The sequence below is a fragment of the Budorcas taxicolor genome, chromosome 14 (assembly GCF_023091745.1).
Source record: "Budorcas taxicolor isolate Tak-1 chromosome 14, Takin1.1, whole genome shotgun sequence".
In the NCBI taxonomy this organism is placed as follows: Eukaryota; Metazoa; Chordata; class Mammalia; order Artiodactyla; family Bovidae; genus Budorcas; species Budorcas taxicolor.
In genome coordinates this window covers 93,707,857-93,730,047 of record NC_068923.1, presented here as the reverse complement: position 1 = coordinate 93,730,047, position 22,191 = coordinate 93,707,857, and the positions used below count along the sequence as shown (strand labels likewise).

Genomic DNA, 22,191 nt, shown 5'->3' with positions numbered 1-22,191 from the left:
ACAGCAACACATACACGATTCAGAGTCTATTTAAGTCATCTCACTGAACTCCTTCAGTATGAGACGTATGACAAAAACACACAGGCAGGCAAGCGTGAGGCACACGACAGGTTTTTGTGCAAGACTTTAGAACCTTTAATATTCTAGGAATGTCAAATGAAACCTTTCCGCAACTTACTTGACCAAGAAATCTTTCTTTTCCTGAAAACACCTATCTGTGAACTGAACAAGACCACTATCACTGTTCTAAGGACTGTTTTAGAAACAGCATCTTGAATGTGTACTCTACAGAGATCTAGTACCAATAATTAAAAAAAGATACAGGTCAACTAAGACACATTTTTAATGTTTAAAAAAAATCAATAAATCATGAGTTTATCAATGTGGTTCATACTATATAATATTTCATTAAATAAAAAGACGATGTAGTCATAGAATAAATTCAATTTTAATTTGCCATATTTTCAATACAAATATATAAAGGTTTACTGAATAAGGAGTAAGAGAAAAGGGGTAGGATTTGTTGATTTCTTGGAGATAAAAGTATTTTATGGTATGGTATAAAATATATTTTCTTCAAGGTTTTCTCTATGACTTTAGAGTTTGTTGGCTTTTATTCCTGCTTTGTATATCTGAATTAACACTAATTTTTTTTTTCCCCTTTGGAGAGATATTAAAAAAAAAATACAGAAAAGTAGGGAGCATACATCTGCCCACCACCTAGACAAGAACACACAATTGCTAATTTTGATCATATTTGTTTCACCCTCTTTTTCTTATAAACAGTATAATAACAACTATCAACAGCTCTGCCACTCATTCAGCAAGGACTTTTCGACATGGACGGCTGCATTATGCTAACAGGCCCTGCACACTGAATGGTGGGTCAAAGGGCCAATGACCTACTCTGTGTGTGTACATTTCAGACTGGTGGGAGAACACAGTCAAATAATCACAGAAATAGTTACAAACTGAAAGGCTACTAAAGTAAAGTTCCAACCAGCCTTTTTTGGCTGGGACCCCACATAGGATTAAATCCTATTGCCAATGATATGAGTGACTATTTTCTCAGTTCTCTTAAGACTGGTGGTATATGGCTAGTATCATTCTAGAGAGAAGTTAGTTACATGCAACAGGTGTCTTAAGGCATTAGGAACTAACTTTCAGAACCAGCAGAGAAGATACAATGAGAAAGACTTGACCTAATTTTTCGTGGTGGTGATGGATGAGGGGTTGGTCAGGAGACCAACCTAAGGAAGTGAAGTCTGCTTGAAGCCTGAAGGAGTCATCTAGGCTGGGGCTGGGGGAGCAAGGGCAGTAGTGTGAAATGCCTTTCTAGGAACAGCTTATTAAAAAAGGGACAGGTGACTCTAAAAAAGTACAAGACCAATTATGTCTGATGTAGAGAATGGGAGCAGGGAGGAATAATGAAACATAAGGTGGGAAAGACAGACATGTAGTCAGGGCCCAGAAAGGAGGACTTAAATTGCATTACAAAAGGTCATTGTGGCTCCAGTGGGCTTCAGAAATAGGAGTGGCTGAGGAAGACAGTGGTGGAAAGGAGCAATTTAAGCGAGAGGCAACCTCTTAGGCTAGAGTGGCAGTGGCAGGATGGAGAAAAGCTGACAGATTTGAGTAGTATTTAAACTATAAAGGCAGGGATGTGTCCAGATGACTGGGTTTTGGGTAGACAAAGGGCTGAATATTGGGGGAAAGGGAGAGAATGCGCTGTGACATCTGCTCTAGGTCTGAGGTCACACTGAGACGTCTGAGGGAGACAGCAGGGAGGCAACCTCAGCAGTGGGTCTGGGAACGGGAGGAGGGGTCTGGCCTGCAGCTGCCTTATTAGAGGAGAGGGAGGAGGGCGGCAGAGGCCTCATGCAGTCACTGAGCTTAGTGCACATTAGGAAGCCAGGTGTGTCCGTATAGTGCGTGTGTCGTGCAACGTAAGGTGATATAAATAAAAGAGACACTAAGGAAAAAGGGTAAAAACTGCTGAAGATCGTGACAAAAGTGCGCCTACACAACATGCTGTTGCGGCACTGTAAATGCTCTCTGCTGCTGTTTGGTCACGAAGGCGTGTCTGAGTCTTTCGTGACCCCATGGACTGCAGCCCGTCAGGCTTCATGGGATTCTTCATGGGAAGAATCCATGGGATTCTTCAGGCAAGAACACTGGAGTGGGTTGCCATTTCCTCCTCTAGGGGATCTTCCTGACCCAGGGATCCAACCCCTGTCTCATATACTGGCAGGTGGATTCTTTACCACCGAGGCACCTGGGAAGCTATAAATGGTCTCTAATTTTTTTCAAAACGGTTCTAATTTATCTGATAATGTAAGTTCCAAGATTAGATACCCAGATGCAATCAGATCATTTAGCAGTTTTCTTGTAAATATGTTCAGATACAAAAAATAAAGAAAGGATATAGATCCTTTCTTTCTCTTGCTAATAGTTTCTGGTATTTCTACTTCATTCTCTGTATAAATTAACCTGATTTCACGATTTTTGTATTACTTTGGAGAACTGAAAATACTGTCAAAATTATATGGTGTCATATTTACCAAAAATCTACCAATATGTTAGCTACTGTTTTAAGTTATTACTAAAATACTGAAATTAAGTTTACAGCTTGGTGGATGGTTTGACTATATGGCACACAAAGGCTAACTTTGCTACACTTTTTGGAAGTGTTAATAAAAATCAAACACCAAAAAACTCCTTACTGAAAAAAGGCCAAGAAAATCACAGTTACTGCTCTTAGACAGGATAAGTAATTATACTCCTTCCTTATATTTTTTGTGCTTGAATAAATATGGCCCTAGATTTATTCTCTAGTTTAAACCAGTTACTGGAATGCATTTATAACTCTTATTCAATTTGTTACATACCAGTTAGCAATGTCCTTGTGAGCTACTAAATTCTGAAGAAACGCTTGTAATCCTAATTGCCTATCTTCTAAAAAGTCCGCATTGTAATTATCTCTAAACCAGCGTTTTGGTGGAAGGGCTAATCGAAAGCCTGGAAACATCTCTTTTAACTGAAAAAGAAGAAAAAAGAAAATACAATGTTCAACTAAATCACTTGAATTCTACAAAATCTAACCTGTTGACTCTATGAAACTACTCACAAAACAGGCTTACAATAAAAGATTTAAATTCAGATATGCTTTTTATGCCTTGACTGTTTTGATTTCTACCAGTTGCATATGCACAGGAGTTACAGTTGCTCCTTGTCCTTGCCAACACTTGGTATTGTCCATCTTTTTAATGTTAGCCATCTTACTAGGTGTGTAGCAGTGTTTCATTGCAGCTTTAATTTGCATATCTCTGTTGACAAATGGTGTTAAGTATCTTCTCATGTGCTTGGATTTATTCAGATCTTCTGAACCCTCTGCTTTTCAAAAAACTGGGTACTTGTCTTTGGATTAAGTTGTCAGAGTTCTTTATATAGCCTAGATACAAGGCCTTTGTCAGGTATATGTATGATGAACATATTCTCCCAAACTGTTTTGACTTTTCATGTTATTCTTAACAGAGCACATTTAAAAATCTTTTTTCCTAACTCATCCTTTTTTTTTTCCTTTTCTGGTTTATGCTGTTTTAGATACTATCTAAGAAACCTTTGCTCATTCTAGGGCTGTAAAAATTTTCTTCCATGTTTTTTCCTAGATGTTTATAGTTTTAACATTTACATTTTGGCTTATAATCCATTTTGCATATTTGGCTTACATTTTACTTTCTTAGGGAAGGCTTTTCCACCTTCTTAGCTGGGTGAGATTTCCCTTTATACACTCTGATTAACGGAATATATTAATATAACTGGATAACAAGGTACCTCAAAATTCAGTGGTGTAAAATAATCATTTATTAGGCCATGGACTCTGTGGGCTGGCAATTCCTACAGGGGCAGGGTGAGGATGGATTATTTGTTTCATAATGAATTAGAACTTCAGCTGGACACCTGAGGTTGAGAAGCATCTGAAGTTCACTCCCACGTATTTATACGGGAATAGGCTGTTTGCTGGCTGAGACCTTAGCTGGGGCTGTCAATCACAAGCCTGACATGGACTCTCCATGTTTTGTGGACTTTCTCACGGCATCAAGACTGGGTTTCAAAGAGTGAGCATCCCAAGAGAGAAAGCCAGGATGAAGCTGTTTACTTCTTACGATCTAGGCTCATTCACACAGCATCAGTTCCACTGTCCTCTATTAGTTAGATCAGTCATAAGCTCACCCATGTTTGAGGTGGAGAGGAAACAAGATTCTACCCCTTGATGGTAAGTGGCAAGATTCCGGGAGAGCATATGGGACTGAGAATGCTGCTGCAGACATTTTTGGAACACACAATCTGCCACACATTGTCAAATCCTTCACTTATTTTTTGAATGATATTTATCATGAGGCAAATTAAGTACTGTTTATTTAATTTTGGACTCTCTTACCAGACCAGTCATTCCAAATGTTGGCTGCATATTGGAATCACCCAAGGAACTTTTGAGTAGGAACTCACAGAGATTCTGAGAGGGCTCCACTGTTGAACAGCTCCCTTTTGTCTGAAGATGATTAATCATGATTTATATTAATGACTGTGTCCTACCTCTGACATATTTGGATTTTCACTGCTTGGGATATGGCCTGGGCATCGTAATTTTAAAAAGCTTTCCAGGGAAGTGCAAAGTACAGCTAAGATTGAGAACCATTTTACATACAGTTGCACCCCCAATGCCTAACATAATGCCTGCTACATTACAAGTAGTCAATAATCTATGCTCAATAAATGATGAATGAAATGGAACCATGTACATTCACATTTCTCTACTTAAATACAAGACAAAATATTACAATGTAAGGAAAACTGGCAAAGGAGAAGAATTCACAGGGTAAAAAGCTAAATAAAAATATAAAACATTCTGTTAACATTTCTATACTGAAAATTCTGATTTGATTTCAAGATGTAAATATTTTTGGCCTTGGAGTGTGAGTGTTTACTGTGTAAAAGTAATAAAAGCCATAGGGATGAAATAAAAATAGTCATTAAAAAAAATTAATTTTAAGCTTTAAAATTTAAACATAATGTATGTCCACATGTATGGTTAGATTTTTTTTCCCCTTAAAAAATAATCTTCAGAAAAGAGTGAGTTGTTCCATAATTAGGCCTTCACAAAGAGTTCATAAGTGCTTATTCAATAACTTTTTTTTGAACAAAGGATAATTTGGGAACTATACATTAGCTTGAAATAGCCAATAAATGGTAGCTGTTATATTTCATTAAACTTTACTAGATATCCTGTGAAATGACATCAAAATAGGCATTTGATACTTCTATAAAAAAGCCTTTAGAAAATGACACACATGCTGTGGCATTAAGATGGGGAACTGAGCACACTCATCTGATTCTGTCTTTCTGAGTCCTGCTAAAGTCATGGTGAAGAGGAAAGAAGCTTAACGCAACATACTGGAAACTGAAAAGCACCGAGGAGAGCAGCAATTGACTCCAGAGAGCCAGACACCTGAGGTGTGCAGAAGCTACTCCAGGCTTTTAGCTGCCTCAGACTGTTCACAAACTGGCAGCACAAGGTAGGAGATTGGAAAACACCTCCAAGGAGAGGTGGAGAGTCTGATCAACTCAACAGGAATGACTTTAAGATCCTGAAATCAGAAGTTCTCCAGTAAAAGCCCACCTTTCTCATTATACAGTGAATCTTGAAGTCAACACAAGACTCTCCCACGAAGTAAGAGATTCCAATCAGCTATTAGTACCCAACTTTTAATCATGAGCAGACAACCAAGAATTACTACACACTAATGCTTAACATGGAAGACAAAGACATATCACAAGGAAAGAAACAAAGATAACACAAAGAGGAAAAAGTATGAATAAAAATACAATCACTAATACAGTCAATGGATTAAGATACTACATTAAGAAATAAGAATAAGATGCCCAAAAGAGAGGGCACTCAGAGGAAAGATGGTCTTAGAGAGAGAAAAGGAAAACTGCCTTCAAAATAGCAGCAACAACAACAACAAAAAATAGCAAATGGGGAGGAAAAGATCCAGAATCATAGAGAATCAGCCCAAAGGTCTGTTTTACAAGAGAGGTGACAGAACACAGGAGGGAGGAATTCATTAAAAAGGCAATTCAAAAACACTTCTCTGAACTGAAAGACATGGACTGCCCACAGAGTGTCTAAGTTAATACAAGAGAAGAACCTACAAAAAGTCCTCCTGTGTTCCCTTCCTCTTGAACCTCCCTCCCACCTCCCTCCCCACCCCACCCTACAGGTTGTTAGAGAGCCATGGTTTGAGTACCCTGAGTCATACAGCAAATTCCTATTGGCTACTCATGTTGATGTTTGGCAGAAACCAACACAATTCTGTAAAGCAATCTTACTTCAATTAAAAAATAAATTTAGAAGGTGGAAAAAAAAGGTCACTGTGAAATTTTAGATTAATTACACAGGGAAGATTCAAAAGACTTCTAAAGAAGAAAAAAACAGGTGACATGCAAGTGATAAGGAGCAAGAACAGCTTTGGACTTCTCAAGGGCAATACACAACACTAAGAACAAGATAAAATAGCATAATGTCTTCAAAATTCTGGAAGAACATTTTCCAACTTAGAATTCTATACCCAGCCCACATTTCAACCAAGTGTGAAAATGGAGTGAGCATCAACTACGTATGAAAACGGAGTGAGCATTTTAGACGTGCAGGGTCTGAAGGACACCACTTCCCATGTGGTCTTCCTCAAGAAGCCACTGAAGGGTTAGTTCTGCCAAGAGGAGACCATGATCCAAGAAAGAAGACACAACACAGAGGAAACAAAACCCGACAACGGAAAAAGGGAAAAAAACCCAGAAAGAGTGAAAGGCAGCTTTATAACCGCCTGATGTCAGTCAGCTTGGGGCAGTGTAGGACAGTGTGACCCAAGAGACAGACATGTTGAAGATTACCATGGATTTCTTTTTAATGGAAGGACTAAATGCTTGGTTGAGCTTAGCCCAGATTTTCATATGAGCTCTGCTTGTCTTGACAGTGGGCTGATAATGGTTCTGCTTCCTCTCTATGCTCTGCTGGGTGGAACCAATTGAGAATAATCATTTTACCTCAGAGAATTACTCAGTTTTAAACTACTTCTGCAAACCGGAAGTAGAAAATAGTGAGCTTTCTAGTAGAAAATAAAGAAAACCCCACTCTCATGCCACATTGCTGCGAACTATTCATCACCAGCCTGCTCCACGCCTCTGCCAGATGCTGCAACTCTGGGGAGCTGTGTTCCAGACCTTGCTCATGACTTTGCCCTCTGACTTTCTCAGAAGAGGCTCTTAGAAACTCCTAGAGAAGCTGAAGTCAGATTATAAACCAGGAAGTTAAAAACAGAGGAAGGAAACATTTCTCTTTCTCAACAGTGTTATTTTAACTAAAATGATTTTCACATTGTCAACGATTTTTTTCCTCGTTACTATAGAAAAATGGAAAATGTAAACTCCTCAAAGTTAGAATCAGATCTATATAGTTTCCATATGATACCAAATTCCTAGCACAGTGATGAACTCAAAAATTTCATGATTGGTTTTACAAAATGAAAGATGCTAAGATTTTACTGTAACAATTATAAAAATAATAACTACCATTTAAACTGTGTGGCTGCTGCTGTCTGACACACATTTTTGACTCTTGCCAGTAAAATCAGGTGATGAGTGGAGCTCTTTCTGGTACCTAGAAGACTGACATATACACTGATTAATTTTAAGTGCCCAACTTAAGAGTATCAAGGAGATATTTACAAGACTTAAATTAAGCTTCCATTAACATCTTTTTTCAAAAGCTTAAGAGCAATCTAAATCCCAGCTTGCCTAAGGCAAGAAACATTTTGGCAATAAAGATGAATCCAGAGAGATAAAAGGAAGCAAACACTAAATAACAGTTGAGTCCTGAGGAGAACAAAAGTCATAAAGGATGAAATAGCTCTGAACTGAAACTGTTAGAAATGAGTCTGTATGAACAAAAATCATAACAATTTCATAAGAAAGGTAAGAATTCCACTTAAGTATGTTAACTTAATGAATCACTTTGGTCTTCTCGTGTGTTTTAACCATTTAAAAAGATGAACAGAAGTAAAGAATTACAGGTTTTTAAATCAACCATGTAAAGTAAGAACTCAGGAACAGAAAATAAAATTTATATATGATATAAATCTTAGAAATAATATTAAGTATTTTGACATGTTGCAATAAGTCATCTTAACAATACCTTAATTAAGGTAAAACAGTTTAGCATTTTATATTTTACCTTTTCATTGAAACTGAGGTTTAAGAATGGTGGAAGCTTTTTTGGCATCCTGGCAGTTGCAAAGTCACAGAAATGGAATTTCCCATCACCAAACGTTTTAAGAACATACCAACTTGAGAAGTTCTGAGAGTCAAGAAAGCGATAGGGAAGATGGCAGGTGGGAAAGTAGGACCCATAAAATTTCCTCTACTCAACATCTATCAAAATTAGGGAGTAATCCGTGGTCCAAGGTCATCTTACTTGGCCTCTCTGAAGCATCATAAACTGCTTGCTTCTTTTGGAAAAATGCTTTTTCTCTTGGTTTCTTAAATACCAATTACCCCTACCTGTCCTACTTGATTTTCCTCCAGCTCTGTGAACACTTCAGCTGCTGTTTCTCTACTGAAGTCTTACTGCAATTTACTCAATCAGTTCCCTAGTGTTAGAAATTTAGCTTGGTTCTAAAATTTTTAACTATTTAAAACAAAATGAAAAAAGAGAACAACAATACATAAAACATGATATCATGAGAAGTATCCTTAGGGCTACATCCTGCCCATATCAATAATTTATTATATAGGATAAATCCCAGAAATGTAATTATCATGTAAAATTATGCATAGCTTTAGGATGTCCTCTAGGAAGACTTATGTTTCTAACAATAGACATACCACTTAAAGGCTGTCAACCTGATAGGTGAAAATTAAAATAGTTTTTCTTCCTTTTCTTTAACTGTAATTGTATTTATTTATTGGTGGTGCGGGGTCTTCATGGCTGTGCAGACTTTCCTCTAATGGCAGAGCGGGGGCCACTCTCCAGTGGCAGTATGCGAACCTCTTCCTGGGGCGGCCTCTCCTGTTGCGGAGCACAGGCTCCAGGGCACACTGCCTTCAGCAGCTGCAGCACGTGGCCTCAGCAGTGGTGGCTCCCGGGCTATGGAGCACAGGCTCAGCAGTGGTGGCTCCCGGGCTATGGAGCACAGGCTCGGCAGGTGTGGTGCACGGGTTATGGAGCACAGGCTCAGCAGTGGTGGCTCCCGGGCTATGAAGCACAGGCTCGGCAGGTGTGCTGCACAGGTTTCAGTCGCTCTGTGGCGTATGGGAAACCCTCCAGACCAGGGCCTGAACCCATGTCTGCTGCAATGGCAGGCGGATTCTTTACCACTGAGCCACCAGGGAAGCCCAACAGGTGAAAAATAGTGCCTTAATTTTCTTTTCTTGGGGTACTTGTGATAGTAAATGGTTTCCAAATTTATTGGTCATTTATATTTCTTCTGTGGATTACACTGTTCATATCACTTGCTGAATTTTCCATTTTGGGGTGTTTCTTGTTACTTATTTTTAAGGGTACTTAATGTACTACTGTTTATTATTATCTTCTTTGTGTGAATTCTAGATGGCCCCATGACCTTTGCCCCTGGTGTAGCCTCTGTGTTTCCTTGTTACACAGTAAAAAAGATTTCGTACATGCAATTAGGGTTACTATTGAGTTGACCTTAAGACAGGAAAACTATTTACATGAGCCTAATCTTATCAGTCAAGCTCTATAAAGGTAAAGCTTCTTCCTGGCTGGTGACAAAAGAGAAAGCCAGAGATATTCTAGCACAAGAAAAACTTGACCAACTCTTGCTGACTTTAAAGATGGAAGGGTCATGTGCAAGAGCTGAAGAATAGTATCTATGGGCCAAGAACAACCTTTGGCTGACAACCAGCAAGGAAACAGGGACCTTGTCTCACAATCACAAGAAACCAAACTCTGCCAACAACAATGATACTGAAAGCTGATTCTTTCCCAGAGCCTCCAGATAAAAGGCCAGTCAAGTCAATATTTTGATTTTGACCTTGTTTGACCCTAAGCAGCAAACCCAGCTGAGCACTCCAAATCTCTAAATAACGAAGAGGTGTGTTTTAAGCCACAAAGTTTGTGATAATTTGTAATACAGCAAAGGAAACTAATCATAATATGCTAAATTTTTTTTTTTCATTCTTCTACTACAGTTGTATGATTTTGGGGGTCTCATACACATACATCTTTTCAAAGTTATAAGATTATGTAATTAATCATATTTCTGTTGCCAATTTTAAGGTTTTCACATTTTTAATATTAAAAATAATTTTTTGTTTCCAACAAAAGGAAGTTATATGTAGAGATGGGAGTTCAGACTCTTAAAATTAAATGAAACAGTTGTCAGGAAATAGCAAAGATTCAACTTCACTTAAATAATCAACAAAGGAAAAAAAACAAGTAACAACAGTAGAACTCCAGGAACAGATAATAATTCCAAACTGAAAAGTCAGTTTTAGATTTATTAAAGTACTTACTTTATCATTAAGCCTAGAGAAGTCAGTGTATCTTCTAAAAACTACCCAGCTTTCTTCTGGGGTCTTCTTTACTAATATTTTATATACCTATGGAGAGAGTGAGAGACAGAGAGTTAATTTGAGGCAAAATGCTTTTCTGAAGCACACTAATAATAAATAAACTCATCAACCTCTAAAATATATTTTATGCTGCTGCTGGGGCTGCTGCTAAGTCACTTCGGTCATGTCCAACTCTGTGCGACTCCATAAACGGCAGCCCACCAGGCTCCCCTGTCCCCTGTCCCTGTCTTGCCTGGGATTCTCCAGGTAAGAGTACTGGAGTGGGTTGCCATTGCCTTCTCTGATATTTTATGCTAATATATTCTAAAATTAATATGAAAAATAGCCACTATTGTCTTATGCAGTCAATTTAATTTTTAAACTCAATAACTGCCAAGCAAAGTTTTCTAATAAATTAGATGTTTTAATCTTCAAGGATGAAATACAAGGTAGAAAATATTCGTATTAGATGAAAGATTACATTTCTATAATTAAGTACAATTTTCTAGGCTACTGACTAGAAAAATTTGCTTGAAGCATGTCAATATTTTAAAAGGTACTTAAGAAGATTCTATATTTCCTAAGGATAATTTTAGAATTTATTGTGAGGAAATACTGTTTACAACAGAATCTCAGAGAAACATCTGGTAGTTTCTGGTACAGTGTTTTGAGCTAAGCTAAATACACGACACACAAAATGTACTCAATAACTATCTACTGAATGAGTGAAACTCTCTTAAAAAGAGTAACTTTTTTCCTTCAAGTTAAGGTGTGGAATAACTTTCAATTGTAGTTCTAGAGCTGCACTCTAGCTGCAAACAGCTATAGAATACTTGAAATGTGACTTTAACACATGCTGTGAGTGTAATATAGACCAGATTTCAAAGACTTAGTATGAAAAAAGATGTAAAAATACTTCATTAAAAAGATTATATATTGGTTACATGTTGAAATGATCATATTTTAAATATATTAAACAAAATGCATTACTAAATAATTTCATCAGTTTCTTTTTACTTTTTTTAACACTAAAAATTAGGAATTTTTAAAATTATAAGTATGACTCATAACTCTAGTGGATGATCAAGAGACAATTTATTAGTTAGGGATTGTTGATCATCCTTACCATTTGATTCTTCTCCCTTACAGACTTCTTTTTCAGCTTTGAAGGGAGAAAATCAGCAAAGGTTAGATTGGATTCTTTAGTTTTCAAGTAAAAAGTAAATAATTTATCTTTGCAACATATAGAGGTGAGGATGAAGATTATTTGGATACCCTGTAAAGTCTCCAGAAAGTCCTGATGTAAAATAGTCATGCAGGGGATAAAAAGTAAATATTCTTTTTAGAAAATGAGCCCTTTTCTAACTGCTACCCTTCAGAGTAGTCTCTAAACACTCCTTTTTTCTCTGGGAAAAATACAGGATAAATTTTTGGTTTATTTTTTCTAGAAAGCTCTCCTATCTACTTAAGTAGTACTTTCAATGAAAACTATGTACAATACTGATTATTGCTTCCTCTAAATTCTAATAGCAGTTACTATCTCTACTCTTTATTTGAAACTTAGTGTATACTACACTTTGTACTCTTGTTTTATGTATGTAGTCTATGCTTTAAGTAAACAAATGTAGACACATACACTGATCATAAAATACATACAGAAAAGCACAAAAACTTCAGTATACCACTTAACGGATTTTCGCAGAGTAAACACACCATGTACCGAGTAGCAAGAGGAAGAAACAAAACATTACCAAAGAAGTCCACCCCATGACTCTTTCCAGAACCTGCTCACCACCCCTCCCATTTACTTTTTGTTTTTAATCACTTTTCAAAGACATGACACTCTCTCTATGTATAAGACCTCGCCAGTTTTCCCTAAACTTTCTTCAGTTAAGAGATCAACTCAAAGAAATATACCAAGGTGAAATTATTTGACAAACCTAAGACTCTCAAGCTTGTAACTCTAGCTTAGACCTCTCCCCTAAACTGAACATTGAATATATATATATATGTGTGTGTATATATATAGAGAGATAAAATACATATGCATGTGTACACCCTCATATATACATACACATAACTGACATCTCCACTTGATGTCTAGCAAACGTTTCAAACCTAGCACGTGCAAAAACAAATTCTGGTCTTTTCCTCAAAATCTGCCATTTCATTCAATGGCAACTCTACTTTTCACATTGTTTAGGTGAGAAGTGTTGGGATCATCTTTGCTTTCTCCATCTCCCCCATCCAAAGGCTCTCTCTTCAAGACATCTCCAGAATCTGGGAATTTCTCAGGCCCCCTTCCCCTACCTGGTGCACACCACCACGTCTCCCATGGATTACTGCAAGAACCTAACCGTCTCCTGCCTTCCTTTTTCTCCCACAAAATCTAGTCTCAATTCAGCAGCCAGAATGAGCCTTTAAAAAGCTTAAGTCAGATCATCTAATTTTCCCTTTTAAAATCTTTTTGAGATTCCCAGCTCACAATGGGGGAAACTCTAAAGGCCTTATAAAGGCTTCTGTGCTCTATTTGAACTGAGGGTCACACTCCCTTGCTTTTACCTCAGTTCCTACATTTCTCCCCATTGATTATCCTGCTGTCAGCCATGAGGGTCTCGGCAGTTACACCACCTGTCTGGGAAGCCCCCTCCCTCCCCACTCAATGTCCTGGGTATTGTCATGGCTCATTTTCTCTTCAGTTCAGTGGCTCAGTCATGTCCGACTCTTTGTGACCCCATGGACTGCAGCATACCAGGCCTCTCTGTCTGTCCCTGTCACTTTCTCTCAGTGCTACATCTTTCCTGTGAGGCCATGACTGGCATTGCCACTTAAATTGCAACTCTGGTTTCAAGAAACTATTTCTTTCCTCCTTTTGATTCTTCTCTATAGCACTTATCACCATGTGACAAACTAACATTAAGAATAAAATTGCTCATCTATATTTCATACGTTGAGCTCTTGTACCACTATTACCTGGAAGAGGGCTTGGCACATAACAGGTACTCCAAAAACACTAAATTATATTTAAGTGAATATGATTGATTCTATATGTGCCATTTATTTCTTCCTCTGTATTGTCTTGAAAGAATTTATATACAAACTTTTCACACACATTACTTCAGTGAATGCTTATTCTTGCATAGAGAAGGTAGGTCACCATACAGAAATGAGCTACCAATTTATTATAATTTCCAAAAATCACTCACAAAAGTCAGATCCACGCAGATTTGCCACCCATATCATGTCTTACAATATTTTAACTCTAAAAACTGCCTCTTTATAATTTCAATATTCTTTTTCCTAGAAGATCCTTCCATACTGTTATTAACTATATAACACGAAATGTTGAAGTAAATATGAAATCATTACTTCCAGAAAATCCAAGAGAAAGAACAGTTTCAAAGAACAAGCTTATAAGTGGATTTAACAAGGTCATTGGATATATAAATATGTAATATATAACGAGGACAAAATAGATTAAACTAGCAATGAACAAACAGAAAACATGAAAAGATGTAGAGAATATCAAACAATATCCATACTTAGTAATAAATCTTAGCAAAAGAGGTTAAGACTTCTGCCATGAAAACTATTACTTAAAATATTATTAAATATTATTTAATAACTTATTTAAACATTATTTAAAATTAATTAAAATATTATTTAAATAAGTTGAAGACTTAAGGACATGGTTTAGGTTCGTAGATTCAAAGACTCGGTACTATAAATATGTCAGTTCTCCCTAGATAGATTTAATACAATCTCAATGCAAAGGGCCAAGACAACCCTGAAGAGGACCACCAAAGCTATAGTACTTAGCTACCAGATGTCAATACTACCATCAGGCCTTAGTAATTAAAGACAGGGTGAAACCAATAAAGAAGGGAGAAATGGAACACAGAATCAGACCCATACATTTATGGTCACCTGATTGTGACATATGCAACAAAGCAAATGCAAAGGAGATAGAGCTGTTTTTTCAATAAAAACCTGATTTTAGGGAGAAAAAAATGTGTCTTGACTCTTACTTCATACCATGGACAAAAATCAATTCCAGACAGTTTATAGCTCTACCTATGAAAAGTCGAACAATAAAGCTCTTAGAAGAAAACATAGGACAACATACTTGTAATCTGGGAGGAGGCAGATTTTAAAAAGGGCTAACTATAAACAAGTCAGGAAGCAACAGTTAGAACTGGACATGGAACAACAGACTGGTTCCAAATAGGAAAAGGAATACGTCAAGGCTGTATATTGTCACCTTGCTGATTTAACTTATATGCAGAGTACATCATGAGAAATGCTGTGCTGGAAGAAGCACAAGCTGGAATCAAGATTGCTGGGAGAAATATCAATAACCTCAGATATGCAGATGACACCACCCTTATGGCAGAAAGTGAAGAGGAACTAAAAAGCCTCTTGATGAAAGTGAAAGAGGAGAGTGAAAAACTTGGCCTAAAGCTCAACATTCAGAAAACGAAGATTATGGCATCCGGTCCCATCACTTCATGGGAAATAGATGGGGAAACAGTGGAAACAGTGTCAGACTTTATTTTTTTGGGCTCCAGAATCACTGCAGATGGTGACTGCAGCCATGAAATTAAAAGACACCTGCTCCTTGGAAGAAAAGTTATGACCAACCTAGATAGAATATTGAAAAGCAGAGACATTACTTTGCCAACTACTGTCTGTCTAGTCGAGGCTATGGTTTTTCCTGTGGTCATGTATGGATGTGAGAGTTGGACTGTGAAGAAAGCTGAATGCCGAAGAATTGATGCTGCAAGAAGATCCAACCAGTCCATTCTGAAGGAGATCAGCCCTGGGATTTCTTTGGAAGGAATGATGCTAAAGCTGAAACTCCAGTACTTTGGCCACCTCATGTGAAGAGTTGACTCACTGGGAGGGATTAGGGGCAGGAGGAGAAGGGGACGACAGAGGATGAGATGGCTGGATGGCATCACTAACTCGATGGACGTGGGTCTGAGTGAACTCCAGGAGTTGGTGATGGACAGGGAGGCCTGGCATGCCGCAATTCATGGGGTGACAAAGAGTCGGACACGACTGAGCGACTGAACTGAACTGTAAAAAAAAAAATGTGCTGGACTATATTAAAACTAAGAACTCTTGATTATCGAATGAACCATTAAGGAAGGCAAATCAGAGAGAGAGAGATGACAGTCACAACACATGTTCTGAAAAAGGACTTATGTTCAAAATGCACAGGACACTATAAATCAAAGTAGAAAAGACCTCCCAAAAGAAAAATGAACAAAAGTCTTGAACAGACATTTCGGGAAAGAGAATACTCAAATGGCCCAAAATAAAAAAAGTCTTAAAGGCAAATTAAAACCACAATGTATCATTCTACTCACTAGAAAAGCTAAAATGAAAAAAAAAATACTACATGTTGGGAAGGTGTGGAATAACTAGAATTCTGAAGGTGGGAGGAGAAAGGGATGACAGAAGATGAGATAGCTGGATGGCATCGCAGACTCAACGGACATCAGTCTGAGTAAGCTCCAAGAGTCGGTGATGGAGGGAAGCTTGGCGTGCTGCAGTCCATGCGGTTGCAGAGTTGGACATGACTGAGTGACTGAACTGAACTGGGAAGGTGTGGAATAACTAGAATTCTCATACACTGCTTAAAGAAATATAACTTAGTATGGCCGCTCTAGTACATTGTTCATCAGTATCTTCTAAAGCTGGGCAGATGATCTAGAAACTTTATTCTTAGGACTTTATATCAAACAGAAGTGAGTATATGTGTTTACTGAGGGACAGGTACTAACAGGTTTGCAGCAGTATCTGTAAAAGTCCCAAACTGGAAATGATTAAAAGGCCATTCAGCAGTAGAATGGATAAGCTGTAGTATATTCACATAATGGAGTAACATCAGTAATGAAAGTGAACTGCCTACAATTACATGCAAGATCAAGGATGAATCTTTCAAACATATGCTGAAGAGACCATACCCAAGAGTAGATACTCCATAATTCCACTAACATGAAGTACAGAAACAGGCAAAATTAACCTAGGCCATCAGGAGAGTGGGTATTGACTGACAGAGCATGAGGGGAGGCTTTAAGGATGTTGTAATGGTCTATTCTTGATTTGTGTGCTGGTTTCACTGCTCTGTCTGGTTTGCAAAAATTCATTCAAGTAAAGCAAAAGTACACCAACAGCATGACAACTTAAGGGGTATAAACCAATTGACTCCTACGTACAATAAATTACAAGTATAGCCTAACATCATTCAACAGAAGTTTCCAGCACAGGTTAATAAATCTTTCATCTAATGATGGATAGCAGAAGTCAATACTCACAGTAAATTTAGCTCTTTCTTCCATCACCTCATAACCTAGGATAATAGGTGTAGAAGGTCTATCTTCCAAAGTTACTGTTTCAGGACTTTGTTCTTCACTTTCTCTTGGTCTAGCAGAATACTCAATGGAAGAATCTGCACCTGTAAATTTAGTCCTAATGAGGGGACTGCTACAGACAGATGAAGTGCTTTCCATTTGGTCAGATACACTGGTCTGTTTAAAATTACCCATATTTGAGTCTTCTAACTGGCCTTTGGAAGAATTTGAGCTTGTTGAGATACTCCCAAAAGAAGAACTTCTTTGGTTTCTGGTGGTTGCAAAACTGGAAGCAGAGTTCCCTAGGGGCATAGGAACTGGAACGTAAGGAGTTGCCATCTTCTTTTGGCTTTTGTAACAAACTTGCACACTTCTGAGTCCGAACAATTAGAGAACAAGTAGTAAGCAATGCATTATTTTCTTCTTAAGGAATACACTCTCTAAAAATGAGAGGAACACATGAAAAATTAGTCTTTGATCAGGAGCATTATCCAAAAGAAAACAAAATACTCATATCCATTTCTTTTAATATTGTGACACTATTATTTTGTTTAGAAAGAAAACACACCCCAAACTTCTTTCTTTAATCCAAAAATATCACCTCTAAGAACTCCTGTTTGCAAGATGAGGAGAGCAGAAGTATTCTACACCCTTTTTCTCGATCCTAATATTATATGTTATCCTTTTTCCCTCACTTTCTTTCTTTGTGATGGATTGCTTTAAGGGTCATTGTAACCTGACGTCATGGACATGAAGGAGTTGAAAAGCGGAAAAGTGATAAAGATGGTCCTGAAACTTTATTTTCTTTATTATGATCCTGACACTACTAAATATCGTACAGGCAGTGGAGGGATAAGGGAAGGAAAGAAAGGGAGAGAAATTATTTATATTTCCTTCCGATTTAACTAGGGAAACTAAAAAATTACCCAGAGTAATGACAGTCAACCAGAAGCTTTGACAGCTTGTAAGGTAAATAACAGACAGTTCTTAAAGTCACAGTTTATTAAAACCAGGATCAAACGGACTTGGGGGTGGGGGGGAACTTGGTCAAATTAATCAAATAAACCGCAATGAACGTTAAACATATCGAACAAGATTAAATGATTAAAAGTTTAAACGTTCTTCTTGTTTCCAGACCATCCCTAATTCTGCTACACCATAAACTGCAAGTACTGAACAAATGTTCAAAACCCATACTCCATAAGCTCTGGTGTCAAAAGGAGTTTATCTTGTCTCATAATTTCACAATGATACAGGAAAAAAGGTTTCCCACTAGGCTGTTAATAAACTACGAAATGGCAGTAAAGTACAGATCGGGGAAATGGCACACAAGAACCGGTCTACCTATCCAACTACGTCCACGCAACTCTACTGGTGAGAAAGGTAAAGAGACAAGCCGCTCAGAGTCCGAGAGACGCGGAGACAACATTTCTAACCCAGCACGTGGCTCTGGGCACCCTTCCCCATCATCGGGAACTCGGGAAGCCCGAGCTGCTGATTCACCGCTCCTCGGTTCCACCCGACGGCTTCCCCGCAAAGAAGTAAATAAAAGCCTGAACTCAGCCTCCTGACGGCCGGCGGGGTCGCCCCGCCCTTGGCCACTCGACCACCTGAGGCCTCAGGGCCGGGGGAGCACCGGACCGGAACAGCCTCTGAGCTCGCGAGGCCCTCAGCGCTGCCCGGCGGGAAGACAGCAAGCGGGGCTCGCGCCGCGGCCTCGACCTGCTCTGAGAAGAACCTCTCGGTCCTCTGGAGGACCACGGGCAGATGAGGTGGCCCGAGCCCGAGCAGCTCGGCGAGCGAGACAGGTCGCGGCGTGCGGGCAGCGCAGAGCCGGGACTACCCAGGACGGTCTGCGCAGGCCAGGGCTCCTCGGCTCGGGGGCCGGCGAGCCCCCGCTCCCGGGGGCCCCAAGACGCCCCCGCCTCCGCCCCGGCGTGCGGCAGAGCGGGTGGCCGCCCGGGCTCTGTCGCACTCCCGGCCCTCCGTGGGAGTTCCCCCCGCCCGCCACCGGGGCCCAAGTGTCAGCCGCCGCGCGCTCCCCACCTACCTCGGCGCTACCTCAGCGCGCCCCCATCTATCTCAGCGCGCCCCCCACCTACCTCAGCGCGCCCCCCACGTCAGCGCGCCCCCCACCTACCTCAGCGCGCCCCCCACCTACCTCAGCGCGCCCCCCACCTACCTCAGCGCGCCCCCCACGTCAGCGCGCTCCCCACCTCAGCGCACCCCCCACCTCAGTGCGCCCACCTCAGCGCGCCCCCCACCTCAGTGCGCCCCCCACCTACCTCAGCGCGCCCCCCACCTACCTCAGCGCGCCCCCCACGTCAGCGCGCTCCCCACCTCAGCGCACCCCCCACCTACCTCAGCGCGCCCACCTCAGCGCGCCCCCCACCTACCTCAGCGCGCCCCCCACCTCAGTGCGCCCCCCACCTCAGTGCGCCCCCCACCTACCTCAGCGCGCCCCCCACCTACCTCAGCGCGCCCCCCACCTACCTCAGCGCGCTCCCCACCTCAGCGCACCCCCCACCTCAGCGCAACCCCCACCTACCTCAGCGCGCCCCCACGTACCTCAGCGCGCCCCCACCTCAGCGCGCCCCTCACCTCAGCGCGCCCCCACCTCAGCGCACCCCCCACCTCAGCGCGCCCCCACCTACCTCAGCGCGCCCCCACCTCAGCGCGCCCCCCACCTCAGCGCACCCCCCACCTACCTCAGCGCGCCCCCCACCTACCTCAGCGCGCCCCCACCTACCTCAGCGCGCCCCTCACCTCAGCGCGCCCCCACCTCAGCGCACCCCCCACCTCAGCGCGCCCCCACCTACCTCAGCGCGCCCCCACCTACCTCAGCGCGCCCCCACCTCAGCGCGCCCCCACCTCAGCGCACCCCCCACCTACCTCAGCGCGCCCCCCACCTACCTCAGCGCGCTCCCCACCTCAGCGCACCCCCCACCTCAGCGCAACCCCCACCTACCTCAGCGCGCCCCCACCTCAGCGCACCCCCCACCTCAGCGCGCCCCCACCTACCTCAGCGCGCCCCCCACCTCAGCGCGCCCCCCACCTACCTCAGCGCGCTCCGTACCTACCTCAGCGCGCTCCCCTCCCCAGCCCGCTCCCTACCTGAGCCCACTCGGGCGCGCTGCCCCGGGAGGGTTAACTCCGACCCTGCCTCACCGCAGCTTTCCGTCTCCACCCACAGCACCCGGAGAACTCACGTGACCCCCTTCCCGAAAACAGCGGCTCCCGCCCGCCTCCGCGCGGGCCGCGGGCCCAGAGTCCCTGCCAGGAGGAGGGAGGGGCTGGGCCGCCGCCGCTCCCGGAAGTGGCGTCACGTCGAGGGCGCCCGCCTCAGGGGCGTGAGTCGTGGTCTCAGGGGTCCTCGGCGCCTGGCTCGAACCTAGTTTGTGGTAAGAATTTTACCTTCTTTCCCATAGCTTTATTTTTATCAGTTAACTTTTGAGACATGGAGGCTACGGTCCCTAGTTTGAACGACAGTTGATGAGAAGACTACAATTCCCGGGAGCAACTGCGGCCAATGTGGGCCGGGGCTCGCTTTGCGTCATGGGACTCGTAGTCATCCCCTGCGGGGCTGGTTCTACCGGGTTAGAGACTGGTTTCCAGAAGGAGCCGCGTTTCAGAGGACAGCTGATTCTAAAAGGGGGACGCAGGCCTCCAATGAGGAGGAATAATTCCTCCAATGAGAAGGAGTCATTTCAGAGAACTGAAGTTGTTCAGTGTGGCGTTTTTTTTTATCTCGAGAGAAATTTTGATTCAAATAAATATTAGGCCTGTTAGGGGCTTCCAGTGGGGAGACCTTGGTTCCATCCCTGGGTCCCGTGGAGGAGGCCATGACAACCCACTCCAGTATTCTTGCCTGGAGAATCCCATGAACAGAGGAGCTTGGTGGGCTACAGTCCATGGGGTCGCAAAGACTCGGCAGGACTGAAACAACTTAGCGCACAGGCTTGTTAGACGTACATGTCTAAAGACCTGAAGATGATCAGAAAAATGGTTCTTTGATAGGCAAATACTAAAATTCAGACCCGTCTGCAGGCCTGTTTATTATTAGAATTGAGCAATTTGATACAAAAATCATTCCATGAGTTCTAAGGCGTTGGAATAGTCCCAAGACTGGGAAAACACGATACCTGTAATTTCACAGTGAACATAGGAAGATAATCTGGCTTGTGGCATAGTGATGGTGTTTGATTGATAATATTGCTCTTTCAGTGTGAATGAGACATAAAAAGAGAATTCTAGTGACTTCTCTGGCAGTGGAGTAGTTAAGACTCTGTGCTTCCAGTGCAGAAGACAAAGTTTCCATCCCTGGTGGAGAAACTAAGATCCCACATGCTTCCTCCTACAGTGGAATAAACAGATAAAATTGGAAAATGAAGAATTCTGAGGAGATGGTAGACTAAAACATGAGGTAGCTTTCAGGGTAGACTAGGCAGCCTCGGCTGAGAGGTGGCGGATACAGCCTTGAATTCTGTAAGTCACTACAGGTGTAGAAAAGAAAAAGGAGCTTTGGAACGTTTCCCTCACTTGTCAGGACTGCAGCAAAAGATAAGTTTGAAAATGGAAAATCGTATAATCTAATATCCAGGAAGCAAAGGAATATTAAACTTTCAAGAAGCAAAGTATACACATACCTCAGTTAGGGATAGAAAAAAGATTTAGAAAAGATCGTTGGAATTGTCCAAGAAGAACTTCCTTCACAAATTATTTAAAGGAGCATCCAGGACCTGCATACTATATGTATTCTTTGTCTTCCAGAATATCTGGCATAGATGAATGTCTAGATTTTACTTTTAGAAAATGAAACGAACACTTCTTAAAAATATTTTAATGAGATTCCAATTAACAGTAAATTATACTAGTTTCAAGTATGCAACATAATGACTTAATATTTGTACTCATTGTGAAGTGATCACTATAGTAAGTCTAGAGAATTCCAGAAAAATATCTACTTTTGCTTCATTGACTATGTTAAACTCTTCGACTGTGTGGATCACAACAAACTGTGGAAAATTCTTAAAGAGATGGGAGTACCAGACCACCTTGCTTGTCTTCTGAGAAACCTGTATGTGGGTCAAGGAGCAACAGTTAGGACTGGACATGGAATAACTGACTGGTTCCAGATTGGGAAAGGAGTATGTCAGGGTTGTATATTGTCACCCTACTGATTTAACTTCTTTGCAGAGTA

General features: G+C 41.2%; 1 protein-coding gene across 2 annotated transcripts in view; it reads right to left on the bottom strand.

The window, feature by feature from the left end:
- Positions 1–20,182, bottom strand: part of SNX16 (sorting nexin 16) — a 32,034-nt gene extending 11,852 nt beyond the window's left edge. Inside the window, exons 1-5 of one of the 2 annotated variants that reach the window (XM_052651890.1) lie at positions 20,106–20,182; positions 17,183–17,431; positions 16,956–17,095; positions 10,594–10,680; positions 2,889–3,037 (exon numbers count right to left, since the gene is read on the bottom strand). In XM_052651890.1, coding sequence (XP_052507850.1) covers positions 2,889–3,037; positions 10,594–10,680; positions 16,956–17,095; positions 17,183–17,330 — 524 coding nt within the window. In that variant the 5' untranslated portion in view covers positions 17,331–17,431; positions 20,106–20,182. Of the gene's footprint in view, positions 1–2,888; positions 3,038–10,593; positions 10,681–16,955; positions 17,432–20,105 lie in introns of both variants that reach the window. The other variant, XM_052651889.1, reaches the window with a different exon arrangement.
- Positions 20,183–22,191: the final 2,009 nt, after the last annotated feature.